Below are 18,288 nucleotides of genomic sequence, written 5' to 3'. Positions count from 1 at the left end.
TATGGGCTCAATTTTCAAATGGAAGTCCGAGTGTGTTTGGGGGGGCGGGGCGGGCAACGAAAATCAGGAAAATCCGTAGCTGATAAGGAAGCCGGCTCCAACCCGCTGACTTCCGCGTTTCACACAGGCGCATCTGTGTGCACTTCAGGAATCTGGAAAGTCCCACTGGCAATTAAAGCCGGAGAACTGATATTTAAAGCAGTCATTAAGGTAGTTAAACTTGTGAAAGTACTTAATTTTATGGTGATTGAGGCAGGGAATGTACTTTCATTCTGACTCAGCGTCTTTCCCGTGCTGTGTGAAACGCTCCATGTTGAAGGAGTCGTGTTTCAGCCGGCAGCCATTTGGACATTTAAATGCCTGTTTGACAGATGGAGATAAAAGGTGAGTTATTCCAGCAGGGCACTCAGTTCTCTCAGACAAACTTTTGGCTGGGAGACCTTTGTGTTTAGACTGAAAACTCTTGGTTTCCACTCAGAATTGTTCTGTTTACACACGTTTATCAACTTTTCGGACCCCCTCAAACTGACACCATCGGGATGGAGGGCGGAGGGGGGGGGCGGGTGCGATGGCTGCATTCACCAGTACGTCCGAGGACGAGCAACATCACCGTCCTCGCCGGGCACGGCGTGCACTTCCGCCACTTGCAGCTCCACAACACAGTGCTGCGCCACAGGCACCTGCACAAGAGCACAGAGGGGAAAAACAGAGGGAGCGACGTCGCAGGAGGCACTACCCTTGTCAGACTGAGGCTCAGCTTCCTGGACCTCTCTGAGGAGCAGTGCATACGGAGGCAGAGAGTGAGTCGCCAGGTGGTCGCAGACATCCGCGGCCTCCTTCATGCCGAGCTGCTCCCGGCTGGGCCTCGCGGCACCCCATTACCCGTCTCAGTTAAAGTGACCACTGCCCTCAACTTCTTCACCTTCCGGATCATTCCAGGGCGCCGCCGGTGACATCACCGGGGTCTCTCAGTCGTCTGCACACAAGTGCATAAGGCAGGTCACCGACGGCTTGTTTCGCAGGGCCTCGCAATACGTCAGCTTCCCCATGGACGACCTCAGCCTGACGGAGAGGGCAGTGGGATTCCACTCTGTGGCTGGCTTCCCACGGGTACAGGATTGCACACATATAGCACGAACCAGGACTGTTCATCAACAGAAAGGGGTATCACTCTGTCAACGCTTAGCTCATTTGTGACCACCGCAAAAGATCCCTTCACGCTTGCACCAGATTCCCTGGCAGCTGTCATGATTCTTTCATTCTGAGGGAATCCAACATCCTGGGCCTCTCCCACACACCGAATACCCTTAAGGGCTGGCTCCTCCGGGACAAGGGATCTCCCCTGCACACATGGCTCATGACACCTCTGAGGAACCCCATCAGCGAGCAAGAGCGTCGATATAACGACAGCCACATCGCCACCAGGTCTATAATTGAACATGCGATAGGGCTGCTCAAGATGCGATTTTGGTGCCTCAATCGTTCTGGGGGAGCGCATCAGTACGCACCAGCGAGAGTGGGTCGCGTTATAGTAGTGTGTTGTGTCCTGCACAACAGAGAGGGGTACTGGTTGAGGAGACCCCATCCCCTCATCGACCATCCACATCTGCCATCCTCATTGAGGAGGATGCGGGAGGAGGAGGAGCAGGAGGAGGGCAGAGCAGCGGCTCACCCGGCTGCTCGTGAGGCCAGGGAGTCGCTCATATGTGAACGGTTCTCGTAAGATCGGAAAGCGAGAAGAGTCCAGCCCTCTCACCGCCTGGAAAGACCAGCGTCAACATCAGCCCCCCACCCCCCCTGCACAGAACAGTCCTGCAATGACAAATGCACCAGTAAAGTGACCCACTGGGTGGCATCAAGTGTCACCGTTCATGATGAAGTGCATGAAAGGGCCCTATCACAAAAGCCAGTCAAGGATGGGCAAGGCATGGCAGTAGTGGTGAGAACGATAACATTTAATGTGACTTTAACAAAAACCAAATAAAAATGAAAAACATGACCGTCTGTCAGACACCCTCGTGCAAACCCTTTGTGATCACAAATCTTTAGCCTTTCTCTTCCTACTGCTTCTACGTGGTGCGTCCCCTGTGGCTGCTGCAGAGGTTGTGGCAGGTTGCTCATGTTCATGCCCTGACTGCTTAGATGCTTTTGGCCTACGACCTCATGGGGCTCATGACACCTCTGAGGGACCCCATCACCGTGTGCGATTTAGGTGCCTTGATCGATCTGGGGGAGCGCTTCAATTCGCACCAGACAGAGTGGGACGCATTATAGTAGTGTGTTGTGTCCTGCACAACATGGCACAACAGGAGGCCACATCCACATCTGCCATCCGCATTGAGGAGGAGGAGGAGGAGGAGGAGGAGGAGGAGGAGGAGGACGACGAACCCATGGGCAGAGCAGCGGCTCACCTGGCTGCTCGTGAGGCCAGGGAGTCACTGATATGTGAACGGTTCTCCTAACATCAGAAAGTGTGAAGAGTCCAGTCCTCAGATCACCTCAGGTCTCAGGTGATCCTCAGATCACCTGGAAAGAGCAGCGCCCACACCAGCCCCCCACCCCCCTGCACAAAACAGTCCTGCAATGACACATACACCAACTGTAAAGTGACCCAATGGGTGGCATCAAGTGTCTCCGTTCATGGTGCATCAAGAAGCCCGCTTGATTGGCACCCCATCCACCACCCTAAACATTCACTCCCTTCACCACCGGCGCACTGTGGCTGCAGTGTGTACCATCCACAGGATGCACTGCAGCAACTCGCCAAGGCTTCTTCAACAGCACCTCCCAAACCCGCGACCTCTACCCCCTAGAAGGACAAGGGCAGCAGGCACATGGGAACAACACCACCTGCACGTTCCCCTCCAAGTCACTCACCATCCCGACTTGGAAGTATATCGCCGTTCCTTCATCGTCGCTGGGTCAAAATCCTGGAACTCCCTTCCTAACAGCACTGTGGGAGAACCTTCACCACACGGACTGCAGCGGTTCAAGAAGACGGCTCACCGCCACCTTCTCAAGACGCGCCCACATCCTATGAACGAATAAAAAAAAAGAAAGGGCCCTATCGCAAAAGCCAGCCAAGGATGGGCAAGGCGTGGCAGGAGTGGTGAGAACGATAACATTTAATGTGACTTTAACAAAAAACAAATATAAATGAAAAACATGACAGTCTGTCAGACGCCCCTGTGCAGAACCTATGTCTCCACTTAACCTTCTCTGTTCTAAGGAGAACAACCCCAGTTTCTCCAAACCCTCCATATAACTGAAGTCCCTCATCCCTGGTACCATTCTAGTAAATCTCTTCTGCACCCTCTCTAAGGCCTTGACTTCCTTCCTAAAGTGCAGTGCCCAGAATTGAACACAATACTCCAGCTGGGGCCTAACCAGTGTTTTAGAAAGGTTTATCATAACTTACCTTGCTTTTGTGCTCTATGCCTCTATTAATAAAGCTCAGGGTCCCATATGCCTTTTTAACAGCCTTCTCAACTTGTCCTGCCACCTTCAAAGACATGTGTATGCGCACCCCCGGGTCTCTCTGTTCCTGCACCCCCTTTAAAATTTTACCATTTAGTTTTTTTGCCTCTCCTCATTCTTCCTACCAAAATGCAACACTTCACACTTCTCTGCGTTAAATTTCACCTGCCATGTGTCTGCCCATTTCACCAGTCTGTCTATGTCCCCCTGAAGTCTGTTACTATCCTCCTCATTGTTTACATTTCCGAATTTCGTGTCAACTGCAAACTTTGAAAAGCTGGAAGTTCCTTTTATTTGTCGTTCATCTCAAAACTGTGGTTATGGTGAGAATATAAGTAACGGTAAAAAAGAAAGACTTGCATTTATTTAGCGCCTTTCACGTCCTCGGGACGTCCCAGAGCACTTTACCGCCAACAAATTAACTTTTGGAGTGCAATCGCTGTTGCTAAGTAGGCAAACTTGGCAGCCAATTGCACACAGCAAGATCCCGCAAATAACAAATGAGATAACTGACCTGTTCATCTACATTAGTGGTGCTGGTTGAGGAATGAAAATGAGACCAGACACCAGGAGCTCGTACATACACAGTAACCGTCAGGGAGTTAATGTACATGTGCTGGTTGGTGAAGTGTCTCTTTTGTACTATTGTTGAAAGTCTAAACAACTAGAAGTTGACATGGAAAGAAAAAGCGGAGGTGGTTGAGATTCTTCCTCTTTCAATTCAAACAAGGTAAAACTATCAGTGCTGTATTTGTCAAAGAAAGCTTAATGGGCAAATTCTTACGCCAAAAGATTGGATGTTGATATGACATAATTACTTCTTCAAATAGTGCAGTAATACCATTAAGATTGTATATCAGCCTTGGATCAGCAGTGTGACTCTCGCCTCTGAGTCAGAAGGTTGTGGGTTCAAGTCCCAACCCAGAGACTTGAGCCCATAATCCAGGCTGACACTCCCAGTGCACTACTGAGGGAGTGCTGCACTGTCGGAGGTGCCGTCTTTCGGATGAGACATTAAAACGAGGCCCCCTCTGCCCTCTCTGCTGGACGTAAAAGATCCCACGGCACTACTTTGGAGAAGAGCGGGGGAGTTCTCCCCAGTGTCCTGGCCGATATTTATCACTAAACAGATTAGCTGGTAAATACCGCATTGTGGGACCTTGCTGTGGGTGCAAATTGGCTGCCGTGTTTCCCTACATTACAACCGTTACTGCACTTCAACAAAAGTACTTCATTGGCTATAAAGTGCTGTGGGGAGTCCCAAGGCCTTGAAAGGCGCTAAATAAAATGCAAGTCTTTCTTTCTTTGAAGACAGACAGTGTGCGGTGCGACACAGGTATTAAACACCAAGTGATCAACCTGAGGGACCCTGTAGGCTCGGTGGAAAACACAATGCCATCCAGTGGCTGTGTTTGGCTGCACAGCCTTGAGTTCCATTAACTCTTGAAGTACAGAAATAATGGAGGTAATTCCACGATCCCAGCAGGGAGACTTGTTCTCAGGGAGCACAGGGACAGAGAGCTGATCGCTAATCCATACCCTCTGTGAGTGGGCCTTTCCCCGCTAGGACCACCGGAACACGAAAGATGTACGTTTGGCGCAGTACGCCTCTGAGTCAGAGATTATGACCCCGATTATAACTCACGAGGAAGCCTTGGGCCTCCCTTGCACCCCCCCCCCCCCCACCACCCCTGCACCCAGCATCACCACTTACCTGGGTCCCCGGCTGCGGCCTCCTGCCGCCCGATTTTCCCGCTCCCTCCCACCGGCCAGATAGTGGATCTGGCCGGATTGAGGCATTTATGGTAATGAGGCCTTGCCGTTAAGATCGGGCCGGGCCTCCACGTCCCCGGGGCTCGCGGGCGCCATTACCGCCCCTCCCCTCCCTTTCGAAATCGGGGCCCGTGGGTTCAAACCCCACTCCAGAGACTCGAGCAGGTAATCTAGGCTGACAGAGAATGGAATGAATATTTGAAACAGGAGGAATGTAAAAGGATGTGCAGGGGAATGGGGTTACGGGAGAGAGTGCCAGTACAGGCACTGGGGGCCGAATGGCCTCCTCCTGTGCAGTAATTTCAATCATCCTACGGAAACTCTCCCTAATCGAGTCGGAGCCCGGGGAGTGGTTTAGAAATGTCGGTGCTGAGCTGAGATTAGGACAACGTGCCCTGTGAGACATGCCCCCAAAGTACCCAGCCCGCAGCCCTTGGTGCGATCCCTCGGTCCGGCTAGTTAGATTAAAATGACCCCACCCCCCCTGCATTCCTGTGCGTGCTATACCAGGCAGGCGTTAACCTGTACATTATCTAAGATTTGGAAGCAGACTGCTACACCTCAGCTCATTTTATATTGCAGGCTGATTCCGGAATCTAGCACGCCCAGCGGGGACTGCGTTTTGGGAAGTTCCCATGCGAATTCGCCTATGCAAAAATAGGGCGTAGGGGAACTCAGTGAGGACAAGTCACATGTTTGTACGTGAGCTTTGCAGAAGTGATGTGGACTTTACTTCCACCCCCTAAGAGAAAACGCAGGCAGTGTACAGGGTAAGGCATTTCAACACATGCTGTATTTAGGATGCAGAACCACTTCCTGCTAAGGTTGTGCAACATTGGCTCCTCCTCCTCCTGTTTCAGTGGCAAATATTTATAGTTAACAAGTTATCTTAAACTTGTACCGGTTAGACCACACTTGGAGTACTGTGAACAGTTCTGGTCTCCATATTATAAAAAGGATATAGAGGCACTGGAGAAGGTGCAAGAAAGATTTACAAGGATCGTAACGGAACTGAGAGGTTATAGAATCATAGAAGTTTACAACATGGAAACAGGCCCTTCGGCCCAACATGTCCATGTCACCCAGTTTATACCACTAAGCTAGTCCCAATTGCCTGCACTTGGCCCATATCCCTCTATACCCATCTTACCCATGTAACTGTCCAAATGCTTTTTAAAAGACAAAATTGTACCCGCCTCTACTACTGCCTCTGGCAGCTCGTTCCAGACACTCACCACCCTTTGAGCGAAAAAATTGCCCCTCTGGACCCTTTTGTATCTCTCCCCTCTCACCTTAAATCTATGTCCCCTTGTTATAGACTCCCCTACCTTTGGGAAAAGATTTTGACTATCTACCTTATCTATGCCCCTCATTATTTTATAGACTTCTATAAGATCACCCCTTAACCTCCTACTCTCCAGGGAAAAAAGTCCCAGTCTATCTAACCTCTCCCTATAAGTCAAACCATCAAGTCTCGGTAGCATCCTAGTAAGTATCAGGAAAGACTAAACAGGCTGGGGCTCTTTTCTCTAGAAAAGAGAAGACTGAGGGGTGACCTTATAGAGATCTTTAAGATTATGAAAGGGTTTGACAGGGCAGACGTAGCAAAGATGTTTCCACTTGCGGGCTAGACCAGATCTAGGAGCCACTAGGCAGGAGTAACTATGACTCTCTTAAGTCTCTTGGGAGAGTAATAGTTAAGGTAGCTGCGACCCTCCTCTAAGTTCTTGGTCACAGTGAGCTGTGCCCCCTCATGGTCCCACTAGTAACAACATACAAACGTTGGCTAAATGGGCTGTTCAAGGAACTTAGAAAGAATGAAGAGTGATCTGCGGAGATCCAGCGGGGGTATTCAGTTGATCCTAGAATACAGCAGGGCGATCTGGCGGAGATCACCTCCCACAGGAGGGAAACAGAAAGAAAATTGAGTCCGCTCATTTCTGGTTGGGATTTCCGGGCAAAAAAAACCTCCCCGTCCGTGGGTCTCAGCGACCCAGACGTAAAATACAGAGCTGAACCGATGGACTGACTCCTGCAGCGCCAGCACTCCATTAAAGATCATCGGAGGGCGATATTTCGAAAAGATCAACATGCGCCCACCAGGAATCAATCTGGGAATATTGGCCCGGAGGCAAACCCGAGGACCAGGGGACCCCTGAGGAGTGTTCGTATGCTGGTGCGGTTGACGTCAATATTCACCAAAAGCAACTCAGGAAGAAATTCTCACCCTTTTAACGGACTTACGGACATAATTTTATCATTTTGCATTTTTGTGTTTAGGTCATTTTTAATTATGTATGAACTTGATTCAACTATTTTATCATGCATTATTTTAACTTATGGTTTTATTTTTCTGGAGTCCATAGATGCGTAATTGTACGTGGCACCGTTTATGTTTTTATACTGTTCTATCCATGTTTTGCCTTGTGATTTTAACTATTTTACTGTTATAATTTAGTCGTTTTTTTTTAACTTCTTACTACATAATGCCTTAATTTTATGATTTTATTTCTTAAAGACGTTTTTAATATTTTAGTAACCAGAATACATAATTCCAGTTTATCTCCCTGGAGTATTCCAATGCTTGGTACGATTCTGTGACTCAATGAAACCTCCTTGTTATATCACTAACGTCCTTTCCTTCCTCTCCCTATATATCCACTGACCTCCCCACCCCGCCCCCCCCATCTGTGATATTTCACCGGAATTGACATAGTGGACGAACCACTTAAATATTCGTAATATACACTCATTTAATGGATTTGATTCCAAGAGTGTACTTAAAATAGTCACTAATAAATCCAGTAGGGAATTCAGGAGAAACTTCTTTACCCAGAGAGTGGTGAGAATGTGGAACTCGCTACCACAAGGAGTGGTTGAGACAAATAGCATAGATGCCTTTAAGGGGAAGCTAGATAAACGCATGAGGGAGAAAGTATAGAAGGATATGTTAGTGGGTGAGATGAAATAGGGTAGGAGGAGGCTCAAGTGGAGCATAAACACCAGCATGGACCTGTTGGGCCGAATGGCCTGTTTCTATGCTGTACATTCTATGTGATTCTATGCACTCTTGGATGCTTTTGGCAATGTGAAGATTCACGTTTATACTCCAGGCTATTTCAATTATCACTAAGGACACAGCCTGCATGCCTCCAGATCCTGGAGCTGTGTTTCCCTTGCGTGGGGTCCCCCGAGCAAAGGTTCGATTCGGTGCCCCTGCATTTTACTAGACAATGATACTAAATACCACCAGAGACTTGAGCACAAAATCTAGACTGACACTCCCAGTGCCAGTACTGAGGGAGTGCTGCACTGTCAGAGGTGCCGTCTTAAGGATGAGAGATTAAACCGAGGCCCCGTCTGCCTCTCAGGTAGACATAGAAGATCCCATGACAGTATTTCAAAAGAAGAGCAGCAGAATTTTTCCGGTGTCCTGGCCAATATTTATCCCTCAACAAACATCACTGAAGAAAAACAGATTATCTGGTCATTTATCACATTGCTGTTTGTGGGATCTTGCTGTGCACAAATTGGCTGCCGCGTTTCCTAGATTACAACAGTGACTGCACTTCAAAAGTACTTAATCGGCTATCAAGCACCTTGGGACGTGCTGAGGTCTTGAAAGGCGCTGCAAATCTTTCTTTCTTTCTTGGTAGTGATTACAATATAATAAGGTTTAAGATAATGATTGAGAGATATACATAGTACATAGTTCATAGTACAAAGATCAAATAGATTGCAAAAAAGCTAACAACGAGGGAATAAGGATGGAGTTAAGGAAGGTAAATGAGAGAAAAATATTGACAGACAAAGAAGTAGCTCAACAGTGAGAAATATTTAAAGGAGAAATCAATAGAGTTCAGAAGAAATATATTCCACTAAAGCTAAGAACAAGCTCGCCAAGAATGAGATGCAATGGATAAATAAAGAGGTGAGGATTAAATTGAACCTAAAGAAAAAGGCAGACACAAAGTAAAGGAGATGATGACAGAAGAGAATATGATGAGCTGAGGAAAGACGTTAAAGTACAATTAGGAAGATAAAGAGGAAATATGAAATGAAAATATCAATGAATATAAAAATAAATATCATTCTTTAGGCACATGAGCAACAATTGGAGAATTAAGATATAGGGCCACGAAGAGAAACTCACAGGAGATGATACTGAAATGACGGGGACACTGAACAGATGCTTTGCCTCAGTTTTCACTGAAGAGGCTACCAAAGAGGAGAGGCTTTATAAGGAGTTACTGAGGGGGGAAAGAAGGAAGCATTTGGCACAAAAGAGGAAACCAAGCTCCTTGTGAGCAGCTTTAGCAGAGAGCTGCCGGGGTGAGGCCATCAGTTCTGAAGGTTTCGACAGGAAATTGAGCTCAGTGAGAGAAACTGCAGGTTCCATTCCCACGGTAACTGTGTTAAGTACCATCCACAGGGAGGCAGCAAAGGCCTAACAGAGAGAGTGTGGAGGCAGGCGTCAGCCGTTACCGAGGGAGGCACCGGCTGAGGTTTAGGAAGGGTGAAGATGGGGAAACCACTGAGCAGAGCATTTGAAAAATCTGGACAATGAAGATCGGATCAGGGTTCTGTCTATTTCATTTAACATCTTATGCACGTTGATGTAGTCCCCACCTTCACTTTTCCCTGTCGAGTTCGAAATTCTCTAATCTTCCCTCACAGTTCACCCCCTTTACAATTGGAATCCGCCTCCTAGAATCATAGAAGGATACTGCACAGAAGGAGGCCATTTGGCCCATCGTGCCTGTGCCGGCTCTTTGATAGAGCTATCCAATTAATCCCCTGCTCCTTCCCCGTAGCCCTGCAAATTTTTTCCCTTCAAGTATTTATCCAATTCCCTTTTGAAAGTTACTGTTGAATCTGTTTCCATCGCCCTTTCAGACAAATATCATAACAACTCGCTGCATAAAAATGTTTTTCCTCATGTCGCCTCCGTTCTTTTGCCAATCACTTTAAATCTGTGTCCTCTGGTTACCGACCCGTCTGCCACTGGAAACAGTTTCTCCTTGTTTACTCTATCAAAACTGTTCATGATTTTGAACACCTCTATCAAATCTCCTTTTAACCTTCTCTGCTCTAAGGAGAACAACCCCAGTCTCTCCACATTAACTGAAGTCCCTCATCCCTGGCACCATTCCAGTAAATCTCTTCCGCACCCTCTCTAAGGCCTTGACATCCTTCCTAAAGTGCGGTGCCCAGAATTGAACACAATACTCCAGCTGAGGCCTAACAGTGTTTTATAAAGGTTTAGCACAACTTCCTTGCTTTTGTACTCTATGCCTCCATTAATAAAGCCAAGGATCCCATAGGTTTTTTTAAAAGCCTTCTCAACTTGTCCTGCCACCTTCAAAGATTTGTGTACATACACCCCCAGGTCTCTAATTTCCTGCACCCCCTTTAAAATTGTACCATTTAGTTTATATTGCCCGTCCTCATTGTTCTTGCCAAAATGTATCACTTCACACTTCTCTGCATTAAATTTCATCTGCCATGTGTCTGCCCATTTCACCAGTTTTTTTTTATTCGTTCACGGGATGTGGGCGTCGCTGGCGAGGCCAGCATTTATTGCCCATCCCTAATTGCCCTCGCGAAGGTGGTGATGAGCCGCCTTCTTGAACCGCTGCAGTCCCTGTGGTGACGGTTCTCCCACAGTGCTGCTAGGAAGGGAGTTCCAGGATTTTGACCCAGCGACAATGAAGGAACGGCGATATATTTCCAAGTCGGGATGGTGTGTGACTTGGAGGGGAACGTGCAGGTGGTGTTGTTCCCATGTGCCTGCTGCTCTTGTCCTTCTAGGTGGTAGAGGTCGCGGGTTTGGGAGGTGCTGTCGAAGAAGCCTTGGCGAGTTGCTGCAGTGCATCCTGTGGATGGTACACACTGCAGCCACAGTGCGCCGGTGGTGAAGGGAGTGAATGTTTAGGGTGGTGGATGGGGTGCCAATCAAGCGGGCTGCTTTATCTTGGATGGTGTCGAGCTTCTTGAGTGTTGTTAGAGCTGCACTCATCCAAGCAAGTGGAGAGTATTCCATCACACTCCTGACTTGTGCCTTGTAGATGGTGGAAAGGCTTTGGGGAGTCAGGAGGTGAGTCACTCGCCGCAGAATACCCAGCCTCTGACCTGCTCTTGTAGCCACAGTATTTATATGGCTGGTCCGGTTAAGTTTCTGGTCAATGGTGACCCCCAGGATGTTGATGGTGGGGGATTCGGTGATGGTAATGCCGTTGAATGTCAGGGGGAGGTGGTTAGACTCTCTCTTGTTGGAGATGGTCATTGCCTGGCACTTATCTGGCGCGAATGTTACTTGCCACTTATGAGCCCAAGCCTGGATTTTGTCCAGGTCTTGCTGCATGCGGGCTCGGACTGCTTCATTATTTGAGGGGTTGCGAATGGTTCTGTCTATGTCTGTAACTATCCTCATTGTTTACTATATTTCTGAATTTTGTGTCATCTGCAAACTTTGAAATTATGCTATGTATACCCAAGTCCAGGTCATTAATAGACATCAAAAAGAGCTGTGGTCCTAATACCAATCCTTGGGGAACATCACCGTACACGTCCCTCCAATCTGAAAAACAACGTTCACCACTACTCTCTGCTTTCAATCCCTAGGCCAATTTCGTATCCACGCTGCCACTGCCCCTTTAATACCAGGGGCTTCAATTTTGCTAACAAGTCTATTCTGTGGTACTTTATCAAACGCCTTTTGAAAGTCCACATACACAACATCAACCACACCACCCTCATCAACCCTCTCTGACACTTCATCAAAGAACTCAATCAAGTTAGTCAAACATCATTTATTTTTAACAAATATGAACATTATAAATTAAGAGTAGGAGTAGGCCATTCGGCCCTTCGAGCCTGCTCTGCCATTTGATAAGATCATGGCTGATCTGATTGTGACCTCAACCCTACTTTCCTGTCTACCTACTATAACCTTTGACTCCCTTGTTAATCAGGAATCTATCTAACTCAGCCTTAAAAATATTCAATGACCCTGCCTCCACCGCCCTCCGGGGAAGGGAGTTCCACAGACTCACGACCCTCTGAGAGAAAACATTTCTCCTCATCTCCGTCTTAAATGAGAGACCCTTATTTTTAAACAGTGGCCCCCTAGTTCTAGTCTCTCCCACAAGAGGAAACATCCCCTCAGCATCTACCCCTTCTAGTCCCCTCAGGATCTTATATGTGTCAATAAGATCACCTCTCATTCTTCTAAACTCCAGTGTATACAGGCCCAACTTGTCCAACCTTTCCTCGTAAGATAACCCCCTCATCCCAGGAATGAGTCGAGTGAAACTTCTTTGAACCGCCTCCGAAGCAATTATGTCCTTTCTTAAATAAGGAGACCAAAACTGCACACAGTATTCTCGATGTGGTCTCACCAATGCCCTGTACAACTGTAGCAAAACATCTCTACTTTTATATTCCATTCCCCTTGCAATAAATGACAACATTCCATTTGCCTTCCTAATCACTTGCTGTACCTGCATACTAACTTTTTGTGAATCATGCACCACGACATCCAGATCCCTCTGAACCCCAGAGTTCTGCAATCTCTCTCCATTTAAATAATATATTGCTTTTCTATTCCTCCTGCCAAAGTGGACAAGTTCACATTTTCCCACATTATACTCCATCTGCCAAATTTTTGCCCATTCACTTAACCTATCTATATCCCTTTGCAGACTCCTTATGTCCTCTTCACAACTTACTTTCCTACCTACCTTTGTGTCATCAGCAAATTTAGCAACCATACATTCGGTCCCTTCATCCAAGTCATTGATATAGATTGTAAATAGTTGAGGTCCCAGCACTGATCCATGTGGCACTCCACTCATTACATCTTACCAACCTGAAAATGACCCATTTATGCCTACTCTCCGTTTCCTGTTAGCTAACCAATCCTTTATCCATGCTAATATGTTACCCCCTACACCATGAGCTCTTATTTTGTGTAGTAGCCTTTGATGTGGCACCTTGTCAAAAGCCTTCTGGAAATCCAAGTATCTACTATCTCTGCATCCACTTCTTTGAAGTCTGTCAGGTCCTGGGGACGTGTCAGCTTTTAATTCTAATTTTTTTCAAAACCCTTTCCGTGCTGACTTTAATTTATTAGCCTGTACTTTTCCAAGTGCCAATTAATTTTGTCCCGGATTATTGTCTCTAAAAGTTTCCCCACCACCGACGTTAGGCTGACTGGCCTGTAATTGCCGGGTTTATCCCTCTCCCCTTTTTTGAACAGGGGTGTAACATTTGCAATTTTCCAGTCCTCTGGCACCACCCCCATATCTAAGGATGTTTGGAAGATTGTGGCCAGAGCTTCTGCAATGTCCACCCTTCCCTCAGTAACCTAGGATGCATCCCATCTGGACCGGGTGACTTATCGACTTTTAGTGCTGCCAACCTTTTAAGTACCTCCTCTTCATCTATTTTTATCCTATCCAATATCGCTATTACCTCCTCCTTTACTGCTACAATGGCAGCATCCTCTTCTCTAGTGCTGACAGATGCAAAGTACTCATTTAGTACCTCAGCCATGCCCTCTGCCTCCACATGTAGATCTCCTTTTTGGTCCCTAATAGGCCCCATCCTTCCTTTGACTACCTTTTTACTATTTATATGTTTATAAAGGACTTTTGGGTTCCCTTTTAGGTTAGCCACTAATCTATTCTCATACTCTGTCTTTGCCCCTTATTCCCTATTTTAGATCTCCTCTGTACTTTCTGTACTCAGCCTGGTTTTCTACTGTATTATGAACCTTACATATGTCATAAGCTTCCTTTTTCTACTTCATTTTAATCTCTCTATCTTTAGTCATCCAGGGAGCTGGAGCTTTGGGTGCCTTTCCTTTCCCCTCGTGGGAATGTGTCTACTCTGTATCCAAACCATCTCCTCTTTGAAGGCCTCCCATTGTTCAATTACTGTTTTGCCGACCAATTTTTGATTCCAATTCACCTGGGCCAGATCCCTTTTCAACTCTCCGAAATTAGCCCTCCTCCAGTTAAGTATTTTTCACAGGATTGTTCCTTGTCCTTTTCCATAACTATTCTAAACCTGATGATATTATGATCACTGTTCCCCAAATGCCCCCCCCTCTGAAACATGCTTCACTTGCCCCACTTCATTCCCCACAACTAGATCCAGCACTGCTTCCTTCCTCATTGGACTGGAAACACAATGATCAAGAAAGTTCTCTTGTACACATTTCAGGAATTCCTCCCCCTCTTTGTCCTTTACACTGTTACCATCCTGGTCTGTATTAGAATAATTGAAGTCCTCCATTATCACTACTCTATAGTTCTTGCATCTTTCTGTAATTTGCCTGCAAATTTGCTCCTCTACCTGCTTCCCACTATTTGGCGGCCTATAGCATACACTCAATAGCATAATAGCTCCTCTATTGTTCCTTAATTCTAACCAAATAGATTCTGTCTTTGACCCCTCAACTACATCATCCCTTTCCAGTCCCATAATAGTTTCTTTGACCAAGACTGCGATCCCACCCCCTCCTTTTTTTCCTTCCCTATCTTTCCTGAATACCTTGTAGCCAGGAATATTAAGTTCCCAATCGTCCCCTTCTTTGAGCCAGGTCTCTGTTATTACTATTTTTTTTATTATTCGTTCATGGGATGTGGGTGTCGTTGGCGAGGCCGGCATTTATTGCCCATCCCTAATTGCCCTTGAGAAGGTGGTGGTGAGCCGCCTTTTTGAACCGCTGCAGTCCGTGTGGTGAAAGTTCTCCCACAATGCTGTTAGGAAGGGAGTTCCAGGATTTTGACCCAGAGACGATGAAGGAACGGCGATATATTTCCAAGTCGGGATGGTGTGTGACTTGGAGGGGAACGTGCAGGTGGTGTTGTTCCCATGTGCCTGCTGCTCTTGTCCTACTAGGTGGTAGAGGTCGCAGGTTTGGGAGGTGCTGTCGAAGAAGCCTTGGCGAGTTGCTGCAGTGCATCCTGTGGATGGTACACACTGCAGCCACAGTGCGCCGGTGGTGAAGGGAGTGAATGTTTAGGGTGGTGGATGGGGTGCCAATCAAGCAGGCTGCTTTGTCCTGGATGGTGTCGAGCTTCTTGAGTGTTGTTGGAGCTGCACTCATCCAGGCAAGTGGGAGGTATTCCATCACACTCCTGACTTGTGCCTTGTAGATGGTGGAAAGGCTTTGGGGAGTCAGGAGGTGAGTCACTCGCCGCAGAACACCCAGCCTCTGAACTGCTCTCGTAGCCACAGTATTTATATGGCTGGTCCGGTTAAGTTTCTGGTCAATGGTGACTCCCAGGATGTTGATGATGGGGGATTCGGCAATGGTAATGCCGTTGAATGTCAAAGGGAGGTGGTGAGACTCTCTCTTGTTGGAGATGGTCATTCCCTGGCACTTGTCTGGCGCGAATGTTACTTGCCACTTATGAGCCCAAGCCTGGATGTTGTCCAGGTCTTGCTGCATGCGGGCTCGGACTGCTTCATTATTTGAGGGGTTGTGAATGGAACTGAACACTGTGCAATCATCAGCGAACATCCCCATTTCTGACCTTATGATGGAGGGAAGGTCATTGATGAAGCAGCTGAAGATGGTTGGGCCTAGTTCACTGCCCTGGGGCTGAGATGCTTGGCCTCCAACAACCACTACCATCTTCCTTTGTGCTAGGTATGACTCCAGCCACTGGAGAGTTTTCCCCCTGATTCCCATTGACTTCAATTTTACTGGGGCTCCTTGGTGCCACACTCGGTCAAATGCTGCCTTGATGTCAAGGGCAGTCACTCTCACCTCACCTCTGGAATTCAGCTCATTTATCCATGTTTGGACCAAGGCTGTAATGAGGTCTGGAGCCGAGTGGTCCTGGCGGAACCCAAACTGAGCATCGGTGAGCAGGTTATTGGTGAGTAAATGCCGCTTGATAGCACTGTCGACGACACCTTCCATCACTTTGCTGATGATTGAGAGTAGACTGATGGGGCGGTAATTGGTCGGATTGGATTTGTCCTGCTTTTTGTGGACAGGACATACCTGGGCAATTTTCCACATTGTCGGGTAGATGCCAGTGTTGTAGCTGTACTGGAACAGCTTGGCTAGAGGCGCAGCTAGTTCTGGAGCACAAGTCTTCAGCACTACAGCCGGGGCGTTGTCGGGGCCCATAGCCTTTGCTGTATCCAGTGCACTCAGCCGTTTCTTGATATCACGTGGAGTGAATCGAATTGGCCGAAGACTGGCTTCTGTGACGGTGGGGATATCGGGAGGAGGATCATCCACTCGGCACTTCTGGCTGACGATGGTTGTCATTGTCCCATGTGGTGATTTGTGCCTACAGCTCACCAACCTTTTTTACCACGTTACATGCATTTACGCACATGCACTGCAAACCCATCTTAGACTGCCTCGCATTTGCCCCCTGTCTGATCCCTCCTATTTCTGAACTGTTCTTTACTCTCGTGCTATTTGTCTCTCCCAGTCCTCTGTGCACCTTGTTTCTCGTCTCTAATGTTTCATTCTGGTGTCCAACCCTCTTCCAAATTAGTTTAAACCCTGCTTCCTGTTTTCTGCACCCTCTCCAATGACACATCACTCTCTTGTGTGGTGTGGTGGGCCAAAGGGAAGTTTCCTCTGGTCACTACATGTTGCTGCCTTTGCAAGCGTAGCAGGAAGATTTTCTATGTTCCTTATTCTTAACAAATCAGAAAAGCATTCTTGGCGATTTCACAAGAAATAACTGTCAGAGGAAATCTAATCCCAGCTTCCCAACACACAGCAAGCAAAAAAAAATCCTCCCACCCTCCTTACTTGACCTTATATTGCAAAGGACCTGGCATAACTTTGGAAATCATTAATATATTGCTGCTTCTTTCCTCCCACTTTGCACCCTCTGTAAACTTGAGTTCATCCAAAACTCTGCTGACCCGTATCCTAACTCGAACAAGTCCCGTTCACCCGTCACCCCCTGTGCTCGCTGACCTACACTGGCTCCCGGTCCGGGAACGCCTCGATTTTAAAATTCTCGTCCTTGTTTTCAAATCCCTCCGTGGCCCTCGCTCCCCCTCCCTCCCTCTGTAACCTCCTCCAGACCTACAACCCTCCGAGATCTCCGCGCTCCTCCGATTCTGGCCTCGTGCCCATCCCCGATTTTGACCGCTCCGCCATTGGCGGCCGTGCCGTCAGCTGCCTCGGGACCGAAGCTCTGGAATTCCCTCCCCTAAACCTCTCCGCCTCTCTCTCTCTCTCGCTCCTTAAAACCTACCCCTTCGACCAAGCTGTCCGAAAATCTCCTTACGTGGCTCGGTGTCGAATTTTGTTTGATAATCGCTCCTGTGAAGCGCCTTGGGACGTTCGACTATGTTAAAGCAGCTATATAAAGGCAAGTTGTGATTAAACATCTTGGGACAATTTCCCCCCCCCCATGTTAAAGGTGCTATATAAATGCACGTTATTGTTATTGTCCCTTACCCTGTTATCTATCACATCATCGGAATAGAATGAGTGACAGCAAACCTTCCTTCTGTCCTCTGGGCTGGGTGAGAGAGTGGGTGGTGGTTTTGGTTTGGAGAACCCGCCCACCTAAAGGAACCGAGCGGCGAGTCCTGAAGACTGGGAGTGTCAGAAGGGAAAGAGATGGTGGAGACGTGAGAGATTGGGAGCAGGACGAGTGTTGGAGACAGGAAGAAGGGAGAGGGGAAATAAAACACAGACGAACCTGAGTCAAGGGGCAGAAGACACGCTGGAGCTTTGTTTTTTGGTGTTTTTTTTTTCCTCTCTCAACCACATGATCGCAGGGGAAATGAGGTGGAAGCTGTTCGCGATACTGTGTGTCTCCTGTCTGCTTGTCTGCCTGCTCGTTTACAACACCAACAACAGCCTGGCCCAGTGGGGCAAATATCAGCACTGGAAGGAGGCGAAACCGACAGGGTCAAACTCAGGTAATTAGTGGAGGGAGGGGAGAGGGGGAGGGAGGGGAGAGGGGGAGAGGGTGAGGGGGGTGAGGGAGGAGGGAGGGAGGGAGAGGTGAGGGGGTGAGGGAGGGAGGGAGAGGA

At 47.7% G+C, this 18,288-nt stretch overlaps 1 protein-coding gene and 1 pseudogene across 2 annotated transcripts in view; one reads left to right on the top strand and one right to left on the bottom strand.

Annotated features, from left to right (window-relative positions):
- Nucleotides 1-17,723, bottom strand: part of LOC137299605 (N-acetyllactosaminide beta-1,3-N-acetylglucosaminyltransferase 3 pseudogene) — an 80,713-nt pseudogene extending 62,990 nt beyond the window's left edge.
- A 33-nt stretch (nucleotides 17,724-17,756) lies between these two features.
- The window catches only part of LOC137299606 (beta-1,4-galactosyltransferase 2-like), a 54,341-nt gene continuing 53,809 nt past the window's right edge, over nucleotides 17,757-18,288 (top strand). Inside the window, exon 1 of one of the 2 annotated variants that reach the window (XM_067968476.1) lies at nucleotides 17,757-18,174. In XM_067968476.1, coding sequence (XP_067824577.1) covers nucleotides 18,021-18,174 — 154 coding nt within the window. In that variant the 5' untranslated portion in view covers nucleotides 17,757-18,020. The remainder of the gene's footprint in view (nucleotides 18,175-18,288) is intronic. The other variant, XM_067968475.1, reaches the window with a different exon arrangement.

The sequence above is a fragment of the Heptranchias perlo genome, chromosome 29 (genome assembly GCF_035084215.1).
Source record: "Heptranchias perlo isolate sHepPer1 chromosome 29, sHepPer1.hap1, whole genome shotgun sequence".
Classification (NCBI taxonomy): Eukaryota; Metazoa; Chordata; class Chondrichthyes; order Hexanchiformes; family Hexanchidae; genus Heptranchias; species Heptranchias perlo.
The sequence above is the reverse complement of the archived record's forward strand: the minus strand, read 5'-3'. Positions and strand labels throughout refer to the sequence as shown.